The sequence below is a fragment of the Podarcis liolepis genome (genome assembly GCF_965112155.1).
Source record: "Podarcis liolepis genome assembly, chromosome: 9".
Taxonomy (NCBI): Eukaryota; Metazoa; Chordata; class Lepidosauria; order Squamata; family Lacertidae; genus Podarcis; species Podarcis liolepis.
The window spans coordinates 11,577,919-11,598,502 of NC_139564.1; the positions used below are offsets into that span (position 1 = coordinate 11,577,919).

Below are 20,584 nucleotides of genomic sequence, written 5' to 3' on the forward strand. Positions count from 1 at the left end.
CTGCCAGGGTTTCGGTTGGAATCTGTTCCGGAAGTCCGTTCAACTTCCTAAATTTTCGAAAACTAAATCGCAGCTTCTGGTTGGCTGCAGGAAGTTCCTGCAGCCAATCAGAAGCCCCGGAAGCCCCATTGGATGTTCGGCTTCCAAAAATAGTCCACAAACCGGAACAGTCACTTCTGGGTTTGCAGCGTTCAAGAGCCAAAACGTTCAGGAACTACGCTGTTCGAAAACCAAGGTACGACTGTATTTGCTGATTGTATGTTCTGTTCTGCACAAGGGACGAGTAAGCAAGTATCAGCATTTTTCACCTCTATGTCCACCGGAATTCTTCAACATTATTGATCATGAACGTAGTATTTCTTACACTGCCTGTTTCCTAATCATGTTATATTCACCTATGCACATTCATTGGTCAATGTGGGAAATAGTCAAATTTTCCACTAACGCATGGAGACAGTGAACATTAACTGGGCAATATGCTAAAAATCACCTTTTGATAGCGTTCATTATCACACATTCTCTCATTTGCATTTATCAGTTGTTTTGACAACTTTCAGAATTTAGTCAAATACTGTTAAGTGCTTTGGTTTCTGTGCTTTTAGCATTCATTGGTTGGGGATGTTCCTGTTTATAGTGTTGTTTTTGTGTCATATGCTTCACTCTTCTCCCTTTGTAAGCTGCGCATACTAAAATACTCCAGCTTTTCTGAGAGGATAAAAACCCAAATAAATGCATTTTGCTTCCCCTACTTGGATCCCTCAGGGATACAGCTGACAGTGAGCGATGTGGACACAACTCCTGAAGACCTTTTCTTTGAGGTGGTGGATCCTCCTCTTCATGGAGATCTCTTCAAGCACAGCTCCACATTCCCAAGCCGCCTGAGTGCAGGTAGGCATGTGTGATTTATTTTATTTTTTATTTTTTGTAGACTAAGACACATTTCTCTGTAAGGAAAAATGTGTGGCATTTACATCAAACTGTGTGTGCTTATTTTTCTTGGAATGTAGACATACCCTGTTTGTCACAGTGGCTGGGCTCATGTATTTTTTTAAACAAATTGTATTGCTTTTTAAATAAAACAAATACAAGAGCCATTCAACACTTATCCAGCAGTACATCTAATGGTGTTTGTTCTATCCAATGAATAATCAATATTCAAACCTATTACAGTTGTATCTTGGTTGACGAACGCCTTGAGACTCGAACGTTTTGGTTCCCGAACGCTGCAAACTGACTGTTCTGGTTTGTGAACGTTCTTTGGAACCCAAATGTCCGACGCGGCTTCCGCAGCTTCTGATTGGCTGCAGGAGCTTCTTGCAGCCAATAGGAAGCCTGGTCTTGTTTCTGAATGTTTTGGAAGTCGAACAAACTTCCAGAACAGATTTTATTCGACTTCCGAGGTACGACTGCACTTAACGTAACCTCTCCACTGAGAAGATTGAGCGGTTGGCATAACAAGGTCTTGATTTGGGTCATGAACATTGTTAAGGAAAGGGGTCCACGTTTCTTGGAAGGTCTCTCTTTTCGGTGCCTGTGTATTTGTGACCAAATAAACCCTTGCACCACAGTTCTCACCATGTTGTACACGGGAAACTTCTGATTTCAATCTTTCTTACTGAGAAGGAGACACATTCACGTATGAGGAGATCACCAGGAATGCTCTGCAGTATATCCATGATGGTTCGTCCTCAGCGGAAGACACTATGGAGATTTCAGTGACCGACGGCATCACCACAGCGACAGCCGTACTGAAAGTCGAAGTAGCCCTGATCAACAGTGAAGGCCCCAGGCTGGATCCCGGCTGCTCACTCGCCATCACGGTGGCTGCTAAAAGCTCTGTGATCATCACCCGATCCCACTTTGCCTATATTGTAAGTGCACCATTCGTTTCCAGCCTCTTAGCCTTGATAATGTACCAGTCTATCAGCCTGTCAGGGTGTTTGGGGGGGGTAGTACCTCTGGTGGGGGACACATTTGGGGTAGTTTGTCCTCATCCTGCACTCCACTCTCACCTGTGGCACCTAGAAGCTGTCCGCATTTGACAGCATCCACAACCTGGGAACAGCTTTGATTGACCGGCTAAACCAGGTGAGGGGAGCTGATGAGTCTCAAACCCTCAGTGAGTTAGGGACTTCCACTGCATGCAAAGACAGGCTCTGTTGGATTGCATGGACGAGGAGGAAAAAAATTTAGAGCCATACTTTAAAACGTAACAAAAGATACTAAAAAAAGATTAACATTTCCTCAACTTCCAAAGCATCTGCGTAGGCTTGTCTAAGCAGCAACATTTTTAGCAGGTGCTAAAAGGAGTACAGTGATACCTCGGGTTACAGACACTTCAGGTTACAGACGCATCAGGTTGCAGACTCTGCTAACCCAGAAATAGTACCTCAGGTTAAGAACTTTGCTTCAGGATGAGAACAGAAATTGTGCTCTGGTGGCGCGGCGGCAACAGGAGGCCCCATTAGCTAAAGTGGTGCTTCAGGTTAAGAACAGTTTCAGGTTAAGAATGGACCTCCAGAATGAATTAAGTTCTTAACCTGAGGTACCACTGTACAGTGAAGGAGCCTGTATGATATCGATAGGCAGAGAGTTCCAAAGTTCTTATATTTGTGGAGTACTTAGAGATAGTTTTAGATGGTTTCTGTCCATTTTCCTATGTTTGTTTTAAAAACGTTAGAAGGAGGAGAATGTCCATTGGTGCCTGGTTGTAATACATGGAATGATTTAAGGAGGTTAAGGGGTGATATGATAGCCATGTTCAAATATATAAAAGGATGTCACATAGAGGAGGGAGAAAGGTTGTTTTCTGTTGCTCCAGAGAAGCAGACACGGAGCAATGGATCCAAACTACAGTACAAGAAAGAAGATTCCACCTAAACGTTAGGAAGAACTTCCTGACAGTAAGAGCTGTTCGACAGTGGAATTTGCTGCCAAGGGGTGTGGTGGAGTCTCCTTCTTTGGAGGTCTTTAAGCAGAGGCTTGACAACCATATGTCAGGAGTGCTCTGATGGTGTTTCCTGCTTGGTAGGGGGTTGGACTTGATGGCCCTTGTGGTCTTTTCCAACTCTATGATTCTATGATTCTATGACTTTCACAAGGTTCAAAGGACTGCTCACTTTTTGTTTCTTTTGTCTTTATGTCGACCTTGTGAGGCAGATAAGGCCCAGAAAGTCAGCGTGGTTTAGTGGTTAGAGTGTTGGACTAGGGCCTGGGAGTTCAGGGTTTGGGTCCAATCTCCCCCGTGAGGCTCGCTGAGTGACCTTGGGCCAGTCACAAACCCTCAGCCTAACCTGCCTCACAGGGTTGTTGTGAAGAAAAATTGGGGAGAGGGCATGGAGAGCTACACACCACCTTGAACCTCCTTGGAGAAAAGTTGCAATAAATAATGGAGAGTGAAAGGTCCAGATCACTCTAGTGAGTTTCATGACTGAGCAGTGATTTGAACCATGACCTCCTCTGTCCTTGTTTGAACACTTGCTGTTGGGGAGCCAAAACAGTCCAAGTATATGAAAAGAAAGAGCGGTAACAGACGCTCCAAGTGTCCCTATTTTCCAGGGACAGTCCCGGCTTTACAGAAGCCATCCTGGTTTGTGATTTGATCTCAAATTAACAGTAAAAATTCGACATCAGGGGGATGAAACATATCAAAAAGAATGGGGGAAATTTATGTTATATATAGAGAAGATGATGTGAAATAGGGAACCAGTAGAATTAAAATAATATCTCATAATGAGAAAATACAAGAAATTTACTGGCTAATAATATCAAAATGAATTAAAAATGTATATTAGGACTATTATTGAACAATATTTGTAAATGAATATAGACAGACAACAAGAACTTGTATACATAGAAAGATTTATTTGTTTATGGACATTTAATGGAAAAAATGAAGAAGAACAATCTTATTGAAAATGGACAAAGACAATGCGAAAAGTCAAAGAGGACATAAAAAAGCCCTCTTTTCTATTTTCAGTTGAGAAATGTTGGAGGGTATGGAGTTATCCAACCCCCAAGCCATGTGAAGTCAATCCTGTATAGGGAAGTTTTTTTAAAAAATATATTTAATGTTTTATTATGTTTTTAATACGTATTGGAAGCTGCTCAGAGTGGCGGGGGCAACCCAGTCAGATGGGTTGTGATATAGTGAAATAATAATAATAATAATAATAATAATAATAATAATAATAATAATAAAGGTAAAGGGACCCCTGACCATTAGGTCCAGTCATAACCAACTCTGGGGTTGTGGCGCTCATCTCGCCACCTGCATCCCAATAATAATAGTAGGACATCCCTATTTTCATTGGAGAAATGTTGGAAGGTATGTGGCAAACTTGAATGCCTTAAAGAACCAAGCTTGACCCGGAGGTTATTGTGCAGGGCAGGCATTGCCATATGCCTGGTTTGTCTTCTGCACATTTGGCTCAATCTTCTTGCAGTTCCCTTCCTTTAGCAACGCCTCAGTGAAGATGTCCAGGCTCCTTGATGTCTTCCCAGGCTCGGGGCCTGCCATTAGTTTGAGCCTCCTTGACACTCCCTGGGCCCGTGTACTTGCAGAGGAAACACTTCCTACGATTGTGTTAAGGTGTGAAGGGCGGTTTCTTGAGAAATGTGACTCTTGGCCCGCTCTCCCCGGCGTTTCAAGGGGCTTCTAGCGCAGCCCTGGCACGTAGCCTGGCCTCTCTTCGCGTTTTATTATTTGGAGACAAAAGCTGACCCGGAGCCAGCGGCTGCATTCCAAAGCCGTAAAAGTGTGAGGGAGACCGCTGTAACATAAACCGCCGACATCCCTCTCAATGTTCTCGCTTGGCAGAAGTTTCAACCTTTTCTGCCGTGTCCTGCTTGCGGCTGCCAAAAAAGCGTACGAGTGGGGGGAAGAATGAGTTCTTTATTTCTAACCAGGTGTTTGGGACCGTGCCTGTTACATGAAGGTAGAGGTGGAGTGCAAAGGTAAAACGAAAATTAAGCTAATCCCAGAGTCAGGTGCTATTAAGCCTCTTTCGTTTGCGGGCCCACCATGGAGGCAGTAGAAAGCATGCCTAGCCGGGTGTGGAGCAGTTTGTAGACCTAAACAGACACAGATTTAACTCTGGTTCCCTTTCAGATCCCATCGACCCCAACTAATTCCCAGAGTGGTTTAATAATCAACCCCCCTTTCACGCAGCGCCGGTTTACCAAATAGGCAGAGGCAGTGGCGTAGCGTGGGGGGTGCAGGGGGGGGCGGCCGCACCAGGCGCAACATCTGGGGGTTAGGGTTAGGGGGCGCAAATCCACGGGTTAGGGGGCGCAAATTACTTGCCTTGCCCCGGGTGCTGACAACCCACGCTACGCCACTGGGCAGAGGAGACAACAGATCAAAATAATATTGATTTGATCTTGGAGCAAAATTACAATCAAGCATCCTTAGTTCAACGTTATCCCACCAAAGCACACGCATGAGGGCCTCCCCCCCCCAAAAAAAAATATTTCAACTGCCTAGGGGTCTCCACAGGGTTTAATCTGGCACAGCTTCCACAGGAACTCTGGGAATTGTAGTTCTGTGAGGGGGAATAGGGTCTCTCCTAACAACCCTCACCATCCTTAACAAGTTGCTCTTTGGGGAAAGCCATGACTACTTCAAGTGGCATGATTCTGCTTTAAATGTATAGTGCAGATGGGACCTAAGCTAAAGTAGCATATTCCCCCTGTGTATGAGACAATTTGGGGTTGTCTTATACAAGGATAGTGCAGAGGGGGGACGGGCGATTGGTGGCAGCCGTGAGCAGGAGATTGCCAGCGGCGAATCGGTGGGTGATTGATGGCTGCGGCAAGGCCTGCTGTCGATTGGCTGCTGCTGCGGCAATTGGGCGGGTGATTGGCGCTTCGGCGAGGCATGCGGTTGGCAGCGGTGGCCAGGCAGGTGGACGATGGTTGGCAACTCTTTGAGCAAATCCCACCCCCAAAAAAGCTTAACAACTGTGGGCAATCTCCCCCCCCATTTCCTTAATTAATTTGGAGTCCCAGAAAATAGGGATCATCTTATACACGGGAGCGTGTTATACACAGAAAAATACAGTATGTGTCGATGAAAAAAAATCACCTATTCTGCTCACACCTCCCGTTTCCCCAGTTTTCTTGTGTATGAGCTCCTTGGGGTCGGGCCTGACATACCTGTTCTTTCAAAAGCACCTTGGAACTGCCACTTCACCAGGTTCCTCTTGTGCTGAAGTGTTGAGCAAAAGGTAGGCTCACCTGGGAAGGAACACACAAGCTCACAGGAAGCTGCCTGACATCGGGTCAGATCATTTGTCCATCAGTATTGTATGCTGCGTCTGGCAGTTTTTCTCCGGGGACTCAGGTGGAGAAAGGTCTTCCATCTTGTCACCTGTAACTTGACGGTTTCGACTGGAGATGCCAAGGGTTGCATCCTGCATCTCCATGAGCTTCTGAGTGCGGTGCATGAGCTCTACCGCCGAGCTCTTGCCACCCCTACATCCAAGGCTGAATCAGGATGGTTTAGCATCCTCCTCCAAATCATAGAATTGTAGGGTTGGAAGGGATCGTGGGGGGTCATCTCGCCCAACCCCCTGCAAGGAAGGAATCTTTTTGCTCAAGGTGGGGCTCAAACCCATAACCCTGAGGTTATGACAGTGGCGTAGCATGGAGGGCACAGGGGTGGTTGCCCTGTGTGCAAAATGGTTAGGGGGCAAAGAATTTCAACAGCTGGAGGTGCCTCAATACAGCTGTGCCCATCTGTCGCTGGGCTCATTGTATACGGCTTCTCCTTGTGAACTAGGAAGTGACCTCTCCAGACAACAGAACAACTCTTCTTTTCTTATCTCTGTGGCTCCAATCTCCTGGGTGATGTGGGATGCCATAAGGGAGTTGAAATCACATATGTACTCCATCCATTTCCCTCCCTCCCACCCACCCACCCCCTCCATGTGGCCCTGGGCACTGGCAACCCACGCTACACCACTACATCTCTGCCAACTTTTCCCATTTCTCCATTACCAAAATCTGGGCTGGGGGGAATGGCAACTGTCCCACTCCTCTTTCAGAAGGTGAAGTCTTTGTATACATACTGTGAGTTGTATGTCTGTGTGTCTGGATTTTGTGGATTTAGCCTATGAAGGTCTGAAGAGAAAAGATTACAATAATAAATAATATTATTATTTATACCCAGCCACTCTGGGTGGCTTACAGCATACAGTATATGGGACTTGGGTTTCCAGCTCCTCCAGTTCTATGGTCTTATGCTCATCCCATGTGACGCTCCAACTTGGAAGACTGTTGGCATTTTGAGTATTCAGGACTGTTGCTTAACACAATGTTTAAATATATATGTATATGTATAACGGTCAGAATGCAGGACATGCTATTCATGCTGCTGGTCCTATTTTAATACTGTTTGCACCTAAAATATCTCCTCATCCTGTTCTTTAAGGATTTAGATGGCAAACTAAACTGGGCGTGCAGCTGGCGTGTTGAGGTTACTGGCAAAATCCTTAATAAAATAACTTTGATTTGGAAAAAACTACAAAGCCAAAAAGGAGGGTGGTGGGTGTGTTAAGGAATTCTGAGCTGCAAAGCTGTTAGGTTGGGTATGCAGCTTGTTGATTCATTGTGTGAGTTTTAATCATTAATTGGCTAATTGACTAATCTGCATAACTTTGCTTGTGAATAGAACATTAGTTCTGAAGAGGAAAGCATTCTTTCATTCATTTTGGAACAGGGGTTGGGGGCCCCACCCTATGGGCTAATGGAATTGTTTGTACTTGCAATAAAAAATATTAGCTTTTTTTCTCTTCAAAAGTCTGCTTCCTGATCAAGGGCATCCCCCCACCCCTGTGATCAACCTAATTTGAATCAATTTATAGAATCATAGAATTGTACACTTGGGAGGGAATCCTGAGGGTCATCTAGTCCAGCCCCCTGCAAAGCATCCATGAGAGATGGCCATCCAACCTCTGCTTAAAAACCTTCAAGGAAGGAGAGTCCACAACCTCTAGCAGATTTATTAACTAAGCATCAAAGACCTAGAATCCAATGAATTTTAGGGCTGCTCAGACTTTGCATTTTGGTGGCTCTGTGGTCTAAACCACAGAGCCTAGGGCTTGCCGATCGGAAGGTCGGCGGTTCAAATCCCCACGATGGGGTGAGCTCCCATTGCTCGGTCCCTGCTCCTGCCAACCTAGCGGTTCGAAAGCATGTCAAAAGTGCAAGTAGATAATTAGGTACCACTCCGGCGGGAAGGTAAACGGCGTTTCCGTGCGCTGCTCTGGTTCGCCAGAAGCGGCTTAGTCATGCTGGCCACATGACCCGGAAGCTGTACGCTGGCTCCCTCGGCCAGTAAAGCGAGATGAGCACCGCAACCCCAGAGTCGGCCACGACGGGACCTAATGGTCAGGGGTCCCTTTACCTTTACCTAACTTGGGAGATGTACTATCAGTTACAGGCAGGACTGTGTTTATACTGTGCGAGACAGTTTCATGCCCAGGCAGCCCACACCTTGAATAAGTTAACTTCTGCATGAAATTATGCAGATCAGAGGGGGACATTGCACAATTCCTCTGATTTTGCCTAACATTTAATACAGTGGTACCTCGGGTTAAGAACTTAATTCGTTCTGGAAGTCTGTTCTTAACCTGAAACCTGTTCTTAACCTGAGGTACCACTTTAGCTAATGGCGCCTCCTGCTGCCACCACACTGCTGCTGCACGATTTCTGTTCTCATCCTGAACAACAAATGGTTGAAGCCAGTTTGGTGTAGTGGTTAGAGTGTTGGACTAAGACCTAGTAGACCAGGGTTCGAATCCCCACTCATCTGTGAAGCTCACTGGGTGACCTTGAACCCAGTCACTGTCTCTTAGCCTAACTTACCTCACAGGGTTGTTGTGAGGATTAAATGAGGAGGGAGAGAAATCATGTATACTCTAAATGACAAGAGTTCTGCTCTCCACCTGGTCTTGTTCCCCTCATTTTAGCCCGACTTAACTCCTGCTCTTTTTCGTCTCACTTCTCTCCTTAGGATAATAACTCTCCTGATTCCAAGATAAGGATTCAGTTAATTTCCCTTCCCATGTATGGAACTCTGGTGCGGATAATACCCGGACAACATTCTCAGGAGTTTTCTGAGGTCTATAATTTCACAATGGAAGACATCAACAATAAAAGAATCAGGTAATCCTAGGGAGATTTGCAAAATTCTTCCAAGCACCGTAAACCCTCCCTGCTCATTCAGAAATCCACAGTGCCACCTACAGGGAAGACAGCCACGGAACATCAACAATACTTTTATAGCCTGTCTCGCAGAACGTCTAATGATTGAGTGCCGATCTTTTCATGTTTTGTGGACTGAATTACTACTGCAAATAAGCGCTTCACAAACAAAGCTTATAAAAATTATTCTTCCAGCACAAATGTGAAGGATAGAGCAGGAAGAGAAAATGGAGAAGCTTTCTGTTTAAAGAAAGTGTTAAGCTGTTGGGTGTTTTTGGACTTGGAAAAAAAGATAACTGAGAGGAATATGGCTAGTGAAATTATTTGCTAAAGTGCCCGTCTCCTAAGGCAGACGGCATTTCGGGACTCCAAATCCTTCTTCTCAACATTACCTCTAACACTGTATGATGTACAGTATAATTTAGCACTGAAGAAAATCAATATTTTTTCCCAGTGAGTTAAAGACAGGGGCCTCTATAGGCATAATGGGAAGACATAAATGAGCTTTGGGCTCATGTATTCCCCCCAAAAAACCATGAGAATGAAATTGGAAATGTTCACAGCCACTTTGAATCAAACCATCATTCTCCATTGCACCTGGACTCTGAAAACTGTGGTTTGTTTAAACTATGGTTTCAGAATGCACTGGGATCAGAATACAATTTGATCCTGTACTGATCTAACAAGCCACAGTTTATGGAGCTCAGATGTAATGGGAAACTGTGGCTTCTTAAAAAAGCTGAAGTGAAAGCTTCCAATCCCCCTCTGGCCACTGACTATGCTGATATGAGTTAGAGTCAAATATCATTTTATATTTGCCCTCCACAGGTTCCCCAGTCCTGCTATATAAAACTTAATCTAGCTGTGGGGAACCTGTGGCTCTTCAAACCTCCATCAGCCTCAGTCAGCATGGACAGTGGTGAGGGATGATGGGAATTGTAGTTCATCTGGAAAACAACATGTCTCCTGCCTCTGACCCAGTTCTTTGTTGTTTCTGCCTCTTCTTCTGGAGTTGTTAGACCACAGCTTTCCCAGTCGGTTTGTCTCACCCAGTAACAAGGAAGTGCGAGTCCTTTTCTCCTTCCCTCCAACCAGATAAGACAGTGGCAAAGATTAAATTGTTGCAGAAAGGTTCTCAAGCACACGATGTGAAAGCCTTTCATCTGGCTGTCACTGCGTCTCAACTCCTCGCCTTTCCTTTGCAGATACCTCACAGAGTTTGAGGCCTTCAGTCAGCCAGTCACCGACATTTTCCACTTTGCTGTTTTCGACGAGGACGGCAACCGGCTTGACAGCCAGATGTTCACCATCACTATCACTGCTGGCCAGAGCAAGCCTCCAGTCATCACTTTTGCTGACCATATTGTGGTGCGTAAACAGCTGGGACTTGGGGGTGCAGGTTCAAAGTTGTAAGAGGAGCATTGCTTGTCACACGCTGGACTCCAAACACCCTCCATTTTAAATTCTGAATGGGACTTAGAAGGAAGATAGTGACTATTCAGGGTCTCATGCGGCAAGATATTTCCCATCAACCACTGCCTGGTCTTGATTCAGTCCTCTAGGAAGGAGCTGATGGTGAAGAGGGGAGATTTTCCTGTTTCCAGCCCTTTCCCCCATGTTATTAAAATTTGCACGTGTTAGGCCAGGAGTGGAATGGCAGAACATTAGCTACAGCATTGCTAGAGCAAACTTCAGATGTAAACCTCAGTTTTGCTTTTGTGTTTTCAGGTGGATGAAGGAGGGAGGGTACCACTTAGAGCTCACCACTCCCTAACCATTGACTCCGATCTTGCCCAGGAAGGCTTAGTGGTGACAATTGCATCTTTCCCAAGATATGGGTACATTGAAAACACCAAAACAGGTAAGTTTGGAACCGTAAAAAATGGAAAGGTGGCTCCTTTGAATCTTAAAATACGCACTGGCAGATGAGGCTCCACAGTGCACCCCACTTAATCTTTGAAAAACAGCAGCAACAAAAAAATAATTTGTCTTCTCTTTCTGCCTGAAAGCGTGGTACCATTTTAAAATGAAATAAAGTATTATTTCCTATTGGCAATGCTGTGTTTGCAGGTAGGCGACTTGGTCCCGGACACACTGCGAGCTCAGACCTCTCGTTCTCAATTCAAGATGTGGTAGAGAACCATATCTATTACTTTCAAAGCGTCCACGAAAGTATTGAGCCATCCACGGACACCTTTAGCTTTTATGTCAGCGATGGCTTCAGCCAATCGGAAACCAGCAGCGTCAACATCACCATCAAGGTGAGCTCACTTCTTGGGTTTGATTCATAAAACCTGTTTAGTTTAGAGAGGATGTGTGCATTATCCACTAGAAATCTGAAACCTCTCTTGCGATTAGCTTTCCCTTCTTGAATATATGTAACCCCACAAATATTAATATGGGATATCAATTCACATTGCTGGTATGTTTTGTGCTGTTTGTGATACCTTAATGTTCTAGAAACTTAGAATTAAGTTGCCAATCAGATTTACCCAACAAAACTGGACACACAGAGTCCCAGATTCAGCCGAAGCTGTTAGTATGTGTTTACATTTGCAAAACGAATTTTGAATCAGATGTTGCAGCTTCTACTTGCATTTCTTATCCCCGACCCCCTTATCTTTGTGGCATTGCACGAGTGCACTGTCTTTTACAAACGTCTTTGTGTTATTGTAGCGTCTAAATGATGAGCCCCCAGAAATGGAGGTGGAGCCTGTCAAAGTGCAGGAAAGCACAGGGGTGGTGATCACAAATTCCTCCTTGAGCATGAAAGACCTGGACACTCCGGACAACCAGCTGGTCTTTGTAGTGACCAAGAAACCCACTTATGGTAAGAGACAAGTTTCTGATATTGCTGAGCAAGTGCACTTCGAATTATTTTTTTAGGGTTTTCCCAGCAAGCAAACGGTCTGATGACGGTAGAACTTGGAGCTATCCAAGCTGGTGCAAGATTCAAAATAGACAAAAAGAAGTATATCTTTACATAGAAGACAGTTAAGCTGTGACATTGACTGCTGTAAGATATGCTGTTGACAGCCACCAACTTGGATGCCTTTAAAGGGAGATTAGACCAATTCATGGAGGCTATACGTTTCTGAATTCAGTAGCTGCTTTTGGCCTTCCTAACGCCATCAGTTTGGCCATTGTGAGAACAGAAAGCTGGACTAGATAGGCTTTTGGTCGGATCCAGGAGAGCTCTTCCTATTTTTAACCCCCAAAATCTTGGCTTAGCAGGGGTCAGCAAACATTTTTAGCAGGGGGCTGTCCCTCAGACCTTGTGGGGGGCCGGACTGTATTTTTTTGTGGGGAGATGAACAAATTCCTATGTCCCACAAATAACCCAGAGATGCATTTTAAATAAAAGCACACATTCTACTCAGGAAAAACACCAGGCAGGCCCCACAAATAACCCAGAGATGCATTTTAAATAAAAGGACACATTCTGCTCATGTAAAAACACACTGATTTCCAGACCATCCGCGACCCGGATTGAGAAGGCGATTGGGTAGGATCCAGCCCTCGGACCTTAATTTGCCTACCCATGGCTTAGAGCAGCGGTTCTCAACCTGTGGGTCCCTAGATGTTGTTGGACTGCAACTCCCATCATCCCTGAGCTCTGGCCTTGCTAGCTTGGGGTGATGGGAGTTGTAGTTCGACAACATCTGGGGACCCACAGGTTGAGAAAGGCTGGCTTAGAGTCTCACCTTCTTCATTCAGATGGCCAAAACCCGAGCTAAACGAAACCCAGGTGTTTTCAAAAGCATCCCCAAGCTCAGTGCAGCTGATAAAGCACAGGCAAAGTATGGTCACATCTAATCTCTCTGGAAATTGGGTCCACTTCTGAGTGGAGCCGGGTTGTGGTCTGGCCTCCTAGCCACTCCCCTCAGCATCGGGGTGGGATGGCGTCACGCTGGGGGAGACCCTGGCCATGTCCTCTTTCAGCCTCGCTCCACGAGTGGTCCTGTGCTAAGGTCCTGCTTGCGGGTTTTCTACTGCCATCTGGTTGGACACTAGATGTTAGCCTAGATAAGCCATTGTTTTGATCCAGAAGGCTGTTAAGTTCTTAGTGACTGTTGCCTCATATTCTGGTAGCTACGGTAATTCCATAGGTTAGTCAAACATTGATTGAGGAATGAGTAACAATGGTAGGCAGAGCTTTTCTTTCAGGGGAAACATGCCAGAACTCAGTTCCGGCAACCTCTCAGGGGGTTGCCATTGCCCTTCTAAGAGAAAGAGGGAGGCGTTCATGGTGAGTTCCAGCCCTTCTTTTTATAGTAGAATAGCACTGATGGTAGGAAGTACAATTGGGACATGGGAAAGTGGGAAGGATGTAGTCTGCAGGACCTAACTCAGTTGTGTTCAGCTTACTCTCTCGTCTTCTTTTTGAAATAATTGTTATTTGATTTTATGAATATAAAATTATGACAATACAACCATACACATCCACAGTTAAAAGATTCTTCCAAATCTCTGAACTTCCCACCTTCCCCTCCATGGGTCCTATTTATTACACCTTTTCTACTGCATCTTTTTCAATAGTCCACATTTTATATAACTCGATTAACTCCATAGTACTTGCTGCATTACAAGTGTTATTGCAATCCTGCTAATTTTTCCATCTGCTTACAGTGGTCTCCAAGATAAGTTATAATTTTTCCCGGTTCTTTGTTAAAGTTTTGTATTTAATGTATTGATGTAAAGTTTTGTATTTAATGTATTTTTAATCTGCTGCTGGAAACCGCCCAGAGTGGCTGGGGAAGCCCAGCCAGATGGGCAAGGTATAAGTAATAAATTTTTGTTGTTGTTGTCATCGTCTTCTTGGTTCCTGAGCTTTCTGGTCAGTTTTGCCATTTCGGCATAGTCCCACAATTTGATTTGCCACTCTTTTCTGGTAGGGACTTTATCTTCTTTCCATCTCTGGGCTAACAGCATCTGTGTGGCTGTCGTCACATACATAAAGAGTATTTTCTGCTCCCTTGTAATATCAGCACCTAAAATTCCTAGTAGAGAAGCCTCTGTTTTTGTTACAAAAGTTAATTTAAACATTTGTTTCAATTCATCATATATCATTTCCCAGAATGCTTTTATTACCTTACATGACCACCACATATGATAAAAGGTATGTTCACCTTATTCTCAGGTTATCTCCGCAAGAGACAGTCTCATCTGGATCCCTTGGAGAATGGTCAAACCCTGTCCGAGGGCTCCACCTTTACCTACCAAGATGTCCTGGATGAACTAATTATTTACACACCGGGCAGTTCCAGTGTCCAGTCTGATGAGTTCAGATTTTCACTCTCTGACGGCCTCCACACGCAGACTGGGAAGGTGGAGTTTTCCATTGAGTTGTCCAAGTCGGAGCCACCCAGATTAGTTGTGAACAGGGGCTTGCAACTTTCTGCTGGTAAGGGATGGGCATCAGCCACACTTTTTGTGGCAGTGGTAGTGATGCTGACAGCCAACTGAACAATCAGAACTTAACTCTCTGTATAAAAGCTTTTTTAAAAAAATGCAATACATTCTGTGTGCAAAGAAAGATCCAGTATCCAAGTTCACTCTAACTCACTACATGTGTATTATGGTTTTATATCATTTTAACAGCTAAAGCTTATTCATAGAGCCAAATAGGAACTGTAGTCTGGTTGAGAGATTCTTTGAGTTCCTTCTTAGTTCATTGTCCCAGAGCTACAATTCTCAAGGTCCCCTTAGGAAGAGGGAATAATTATTCAAGTAGTTTAAAGCTCACTGGAAGGACAGATCCTGAAGCTGAGGCTCCAAGACTTTGGCCACCTCATGAGAAGAGAAGACTCCCTGGAAAAGACCCTGATGTTTGGAAAAGATTGAGGGCACAAAGAGAAGGGGATGACAGAGGACAAGATGGTTGGACAGTGTTCTCGAAGCTACCAGCATGAGTTTGACCAAACTGCGGGAGGCAGTGGAAGACAGGAGTGCCTGGTGTGCTCTGGTCCATGGGGTCACGAAGAGTCGGACATGACTAAATGACTAAACAACAACAACAAGTTTTAAGCCTGCAATGCTTTCTTGCACAATTGGCAATTTTCTGCCTTCAAAATGCTCCCATGACTTATGCCCTGTGCAAGATCTTCTCTGAAGTTTAACTATACCTCTGGCAACAAATTGCCTCTCCCATATTTTGTTCTTCGGCATCATTTGGCCTCTACTTCTGATCTGATTTGCCCATAGCTTAAACTGCAAATTTAACATAATTTGTGTACAGTTCAACACCTATTATTATCATTTCAATGCATGTGACCCTATATAAGCAAGTAAACTACCCTAAGCTTATTGCAATGTCCAGATGCAGCCAGTGTAAATTTCAGTAGAGAAAGTGGAGGCAAAAAAGGGGCAGGGGCAATAGCAAATAAGAATTAGCACACACAATTCACATTGAATACCTTTTAGACTTTTAAACTTTTACAAATATTAGTTCTACCTTCCCATTTGTGGCCCTTCATTCAAGTCACCCTTCCATCTCATCTAAAACAACAATTCTGTTTATCTGAACTTCTGAATTATCTGAATGTTTTGGGGATGTTATCCCTGTTTATCTAGGATGAATGTGGTTATACCACAGAGATGTTGATTATATTCAGAATGATTCTGCAAGGAGGAATCCCAGGAATTTGACTTTCTTTTGCCATTTAGGCTCTGTGGCAGTCCTTACAGACCAGCTCTTGAAGGCCACAGACTCAGATTCAGATGACTTGGCCATCAGATACATCATGAAGAAAGACCCTGTGCTTGGAGTTCTGCGTATCCGTAAAAGAGATTTCCTTGATCAGATCTCTGTCAAAGGACCAGTGAAAAGCTTCACACAGGCGGATATAAATAAAGGTGAGCACTCCCAGTCCCTGCTCCACAAGAGAGTTCCGTTGTGTATGTGTGTTCACTTAAGTCTCACATTCCCAGATTGATGCTTTAGTACAAAACTGGATTTCTAAAAAGGTTTGTTTTCCCTCTGCCAGGCTAGTGCTGGCTCGGTGGGGTAGTTGTCTCGCTCCTCAGTAGAGTTTGGAATAGGGATCATTTACACCAGCATAATGTACCCTGCCCAAAATTACTTTGACTTCTTGTCGTTTGGGTGTCTCTGCTCGTCACAGACACCAAGAAGACAGTAACACATGTTAGTAGTCAATATTATTAGAAATACGAATTTGGAGAACTGTCATACAGGTGATAGAATGAAATTCAGTTAGAGGGGATGCGAGGAAGTCAGTTATTAATGTTATGAGAATTAGATATCTGAAGAAATAATTCTTTTTCTGTGTTTAGCTTACTGTATTGTAAAGTGTTTTTCTTTGTTGTGTGTTTTGTAAAGTCTTTTTTGTTATAAATGTGGAAAACCAATAAAAATTTAGGGGAAGAAGAAGAAGAAGACTAACACAAGCTCATTCTCATTCTATCTCCCCACAGGACAGGTGGAGTACAGCCACGAGAAAGGGCATCCCGGTGGGACATTTGCTTTCATTTTCGATGTGGCTGATGCAGAAGGAAACAAAATGGCAGACCAGGCATTTACGCTTCGGGTAATGGGTAAGGCCAACGGGTTCTGCTGCAAACCCTCGTTTTCTCTTTGGCAAGGAAGGCAACTTGGCTGTTGTTAGCTGGAAACAGGGAAATTAAGGAGGGAACATGGTTTCAGCAGAGGGGGAAACAGGGCCAGATTTAGGTTTGATAAAGCCCTAGGCTCCTGAAGTGCCCTTTATATGTCCAGCTGTCCTTTGTCAACAACAAATTGTCACTGTTTTTCATGTTGAATATATGCTGTATGGTAATTTATGGACCTAATAGGTATCTAAAGCCATTTGCACATGTTGCCATGCAACCAATCCGTGCAGAATGTAGGCACCCTATATATAGAAATGAGCAAACCAGTGATATTTTAGGGAGCAGGCTAGCAGGCGGGGCCCATTACTTACATCATAGGAGCCTTCACAACACAAAACACTGTTGCTGTATGTAGGTTTTATTTTATTTGTTTTTATCTTATATTTTGGAAATGTACATCCCAGGTTTTTTCCCTTTAAAATTTTTGGGGGTCCCCAAGAGAGTGTGGCCCTAAGCTATTGCTTGTTTGGCTTATATGTAAATCCGGCACTGGGGGGAAGGATTCTGAGCCATTAAGAGAATAAGGCAGGGGATATAATTCTGTAACATCATAGCTTCAACATCTCATTTAATAGTAATTGATGTTCTTATTTTCCCTAATAGTAAGTAATATACATGTTACCATGAGGGTTTCACAGGTTAATTCTGCTTTATCCCCTGACATATTAGGTTAGGGGTAGACAAAGTGGAAATCTCAATATGATTTTGAGCTGAGAGACCCATCCTCGCTGAGTCTCGCCAATGGCCACACTGGCTGGGGTTGATGGGAGTTGACGTCCAACAACATCTGGGGGGTATCACTTGGGGCACCCCTGTCTTGTTGTTCAAAATCATAGAATCATAGAAAGGTACAGGTGGAAGGGACTGCAAGGAACATCTACCTGCAATTCAGGAATCTCAGCTAGATCATACATGACAGATGGCCATGCTTAAAAACAGGAAAGTCAGCCACCTCCTGGAATATAAGAAGCTGCATTACGCTGAGTCGAGAACTTGGTCCATTTAGCTCAGTGTTATGTACTAGTAGCATTGCTCTAGGATTTCAGTCAATGGTCTCTCCCAGCCATACCTGGAGGCGCCAGGGAGTCGGTGGTTCGAATCCCTGCGACGGGGTGAGCTCCCGTTGCTTGTTCCCAGCTCCTGCCCACCTAGCAGTTCGAAAGCACGTCAAAGTGCAAGTAGATAAATAGGTACCGCTCTGGCGGGAAGGTAAACGGTGTTTCCATGCACTGCTCTGGTTTCACCAGAAGTGGTTTAGTCATGCTGGCCACATGACCCGGAAAGCTGTCTGTGGAGAAACTCCCCACTTCAGCTCCCTCGGCCAGTAAAGCGAGATGAGCGCCCCAACCCCAGAGTCGTCCATGACTGGACTTAACTGTCAGGGATCCTTTACCTTTAGCTTTACAATGAGTTATGGCTCTTCTCCAGTCAAGTACCATTACAAGCTTCTTAATTATTCTGCAGTATTTTTTTATCCCACCTTCCAAGATGAAGCCAGCTGCAGCATTTTTCCACATCACCTAAAAACAAATAAAGCTTTGGGTTTTGTTTTTTACTTCAGAACTATTGTTTTTAAGCACAATACGCAAATTGTTAAGGGGTTTTATTTTGCCCATAAAGGTTTTTACTGAATTTTAGACTTTATCACAAAAATATTTAAAAGAAAGGAAGCTAAAACAGAGAAACATGCAGAAGTATAGAAGAAACGATGCAAATTAGAGAGAAGACATACCTGTAGAGTAAGACATACCTGTAGACCAAGGATACAGATATCAACACAAACCGCGGGAGTCCTGTTGAAGTACGTCAACTAGGATCCCACGGGTGTCACCGCTCGGGGGCGTGCCGGAGGCCCTACCTCTCCAGGCTTCGGACAAGGCCACGCCCCCCCTGGGAGTCCTCTACCGGACTACCCCTTCTCATTGGGGGAAGGTGATGGCGCTTCCTTCCCCCCCACCATTTGCATAACAATTGCCCCATGCCAATGCCTAACCGCCAATACCACGAAAGTTGTGATGATTGCTACGAGGTAGGCGAAAAAACCAAAAGGCGAGAAGTGCGCCAACTTGGAAAAATTCCTACCAGGCCCCTTGCGGCGACCAACCGGAGTCCATAGCAAGGCCAAGTCTAGCTAACCTAAGGGTGGGTGGGATGGGCAAACCGCTCAGCTGCTGGGCGAGGGGGAAAAGAGGGCGGTCCCTGGGCGTGCCTGGCCTTAAGTAGCCTAGGCCGTGCCTCCCCCGCCCGCCAATTGGCAGACTGGGTTGCAGGCACGCCCCAGGGATTCCCCAACTCTCGCGGGGGCAAGGGAAGCCCCCGCGAATGAGGGAGGGTCCTGCCCGCAACACCCTCTGCTCTGCAGGCTCGGAAAGGGCTTTAACAGAACTGTGAATATATGTTTTCGAGGTGGCTTGAAATACCGTATTTTTCGCTCTATAAGAAGCACCAGACCACAAGACGCACTTAGTTTTTGGAGGAGGAAAACAAGAAAAAATATATTCTGAATCTCAAAAGCCAGAACAGCAAGAGGGATCGCTGCTCAGTGAAAGCAGCAATCCCTCTTGCTGTTCTGGCATCAGCGATAGCTGCGCAGCCTGCATTCGCTCCATAAGACGCACACACATTTCCCCTTACTTTTTAGGAGGGGAAAAGTGAGTCTTATAGAGCAAAAAATAAGGTATATTTGAAATGCAATAAAATAGACAATAGTGCAGTAGTTAACTGGAGTGGGGCAAATTAGAATTAAAGCATTTAATTGGTTAATTTGCTAAAAACTGTTTGCTGAACTATAAAATGATGCTCTAATTTGTTCTTTGGGATATTTAATGCAAGTATATATAAAAAGTGGAGATGACAAACACCATCTTAGAAGACGTAGTCCCCCTTTTCCTTTTCCTCAGGAGGAAACACCTTTCTCAGATGATGCCAAATGTATGCAAATTTAACTGATTGATATGCTAAAACGCATATGGCCAATTGGCTAAGATTTCTTTAACCGGGTAGCAACCTAGTTTAGAATATTCACGAGAGGCAGGAAAACGGAAGCAGGGAAGCCGTTGATCTTATCCTTTTGCCTCTGATTCTCCCAGAAGATCGGTTGCCACCATCTGTCATTGTCAACACAGGACTGGCCCTGGACGAGAACTCAGTGAAGAAGATCACCACTCTCGAGTTGTCCGCTGTGGATCAGGACAGTGAGCCAAGTGATCTCCTGTACAGGATTACTAAGCAGCCCCAGCTGGGGCACCTAGAGCACTCTGCAACACCAGGTTTGGAAATGTTCAGTGTTTTTTTGGAGCAATATCAAGGCAAGCACTTGACAAGCCTTAACTGTGCACTTTTAAGGCAGGGGTGGGCAATATTTCCCCCCAATGAAGGAACATTAACCAATGGGAAAAGCCCATCTGGGATACTGAGATTATTAATATTGGGTGTTTAGAAGCAGTTGAGTGAATTAAAATTGACTCTTTGAAATAATAAATTTTCTAATCTGGAAAATACAGTTCAAAAGCTTTACTCACAGGTAAAGGTAAAGGTACCCCTGCCCGTACGGGCCAGTCGTGTCCGACTCTAGGGTTGTGCGCCCATCTCACTTAAGAGGCCAGGGGCCAGCGCTGTCCGCAGACACGTCCGGGTCACGTGGCCAGCGTGACGAAGCTGCTCTGGCGAGCCAGCACCAGCGCAGCACACAGAAACGCCGTTTACCTACCCGCTATAAAGCAGTACCTATTTATCTACTTGCACTTAA

The 20,584-nt window shown here is 44.7% G+C and overlaps 1 protein-coding gene across 2 annotated transcripts in view; it reads left to right on the forward strand.

The window, feature by feature from the left end:
• The window catches only part of FRAS1 (Fraser extracellular matrix complex subunit 1), a 388,317-nt gene that overhangs the window by 306,381 nt on the left and 61,352 nt on the right, over positions 1–20,584 (forward strand). The window contains exons 36-46 of one of the 2 annotated variants that reach the window (XM_083520384.1): positions 763–888; positions 1,624–1,871; positions 9,017–9,168; positions 10,413–10,575; positions 10,936–11,068; positions 11,278–11,468; positions 11,884–12,037; positions 14,348–14,611; positions 15,874–16,062; positions 16,642–16,761; positions 19,926–20,105. In XM_083520384.1, coding sequence (XP_083376510.1) covers positions 763–888; positions 1,624–1,871; positions 9,017–9,168; positions 10,413–10,575; positions 10,936–11,068; positions 11,278–11,468; positions 11,884–12,037; positions 14,348–14,611; positions 15,874–16,062; positions 16,642–16,761; positions 19,926–20,105 — 1,920 coding nt within the window. The remainder of the gene's footprint in view (positions 1–762; positions 889–1,623; positions 1,872–9,016; positions 9,169–10,412; positions 10,576–10,935; positions 11,069–11,277; positions 11,469–11,883; positions 12,038–14,347; positions 14,612–15,873; positions 16,063–16,641; positions 16,762–19,925; positions 20,106–20,584) is intronic. The other variant, XM_083520385.1, reaches the window with a different exon arrangement.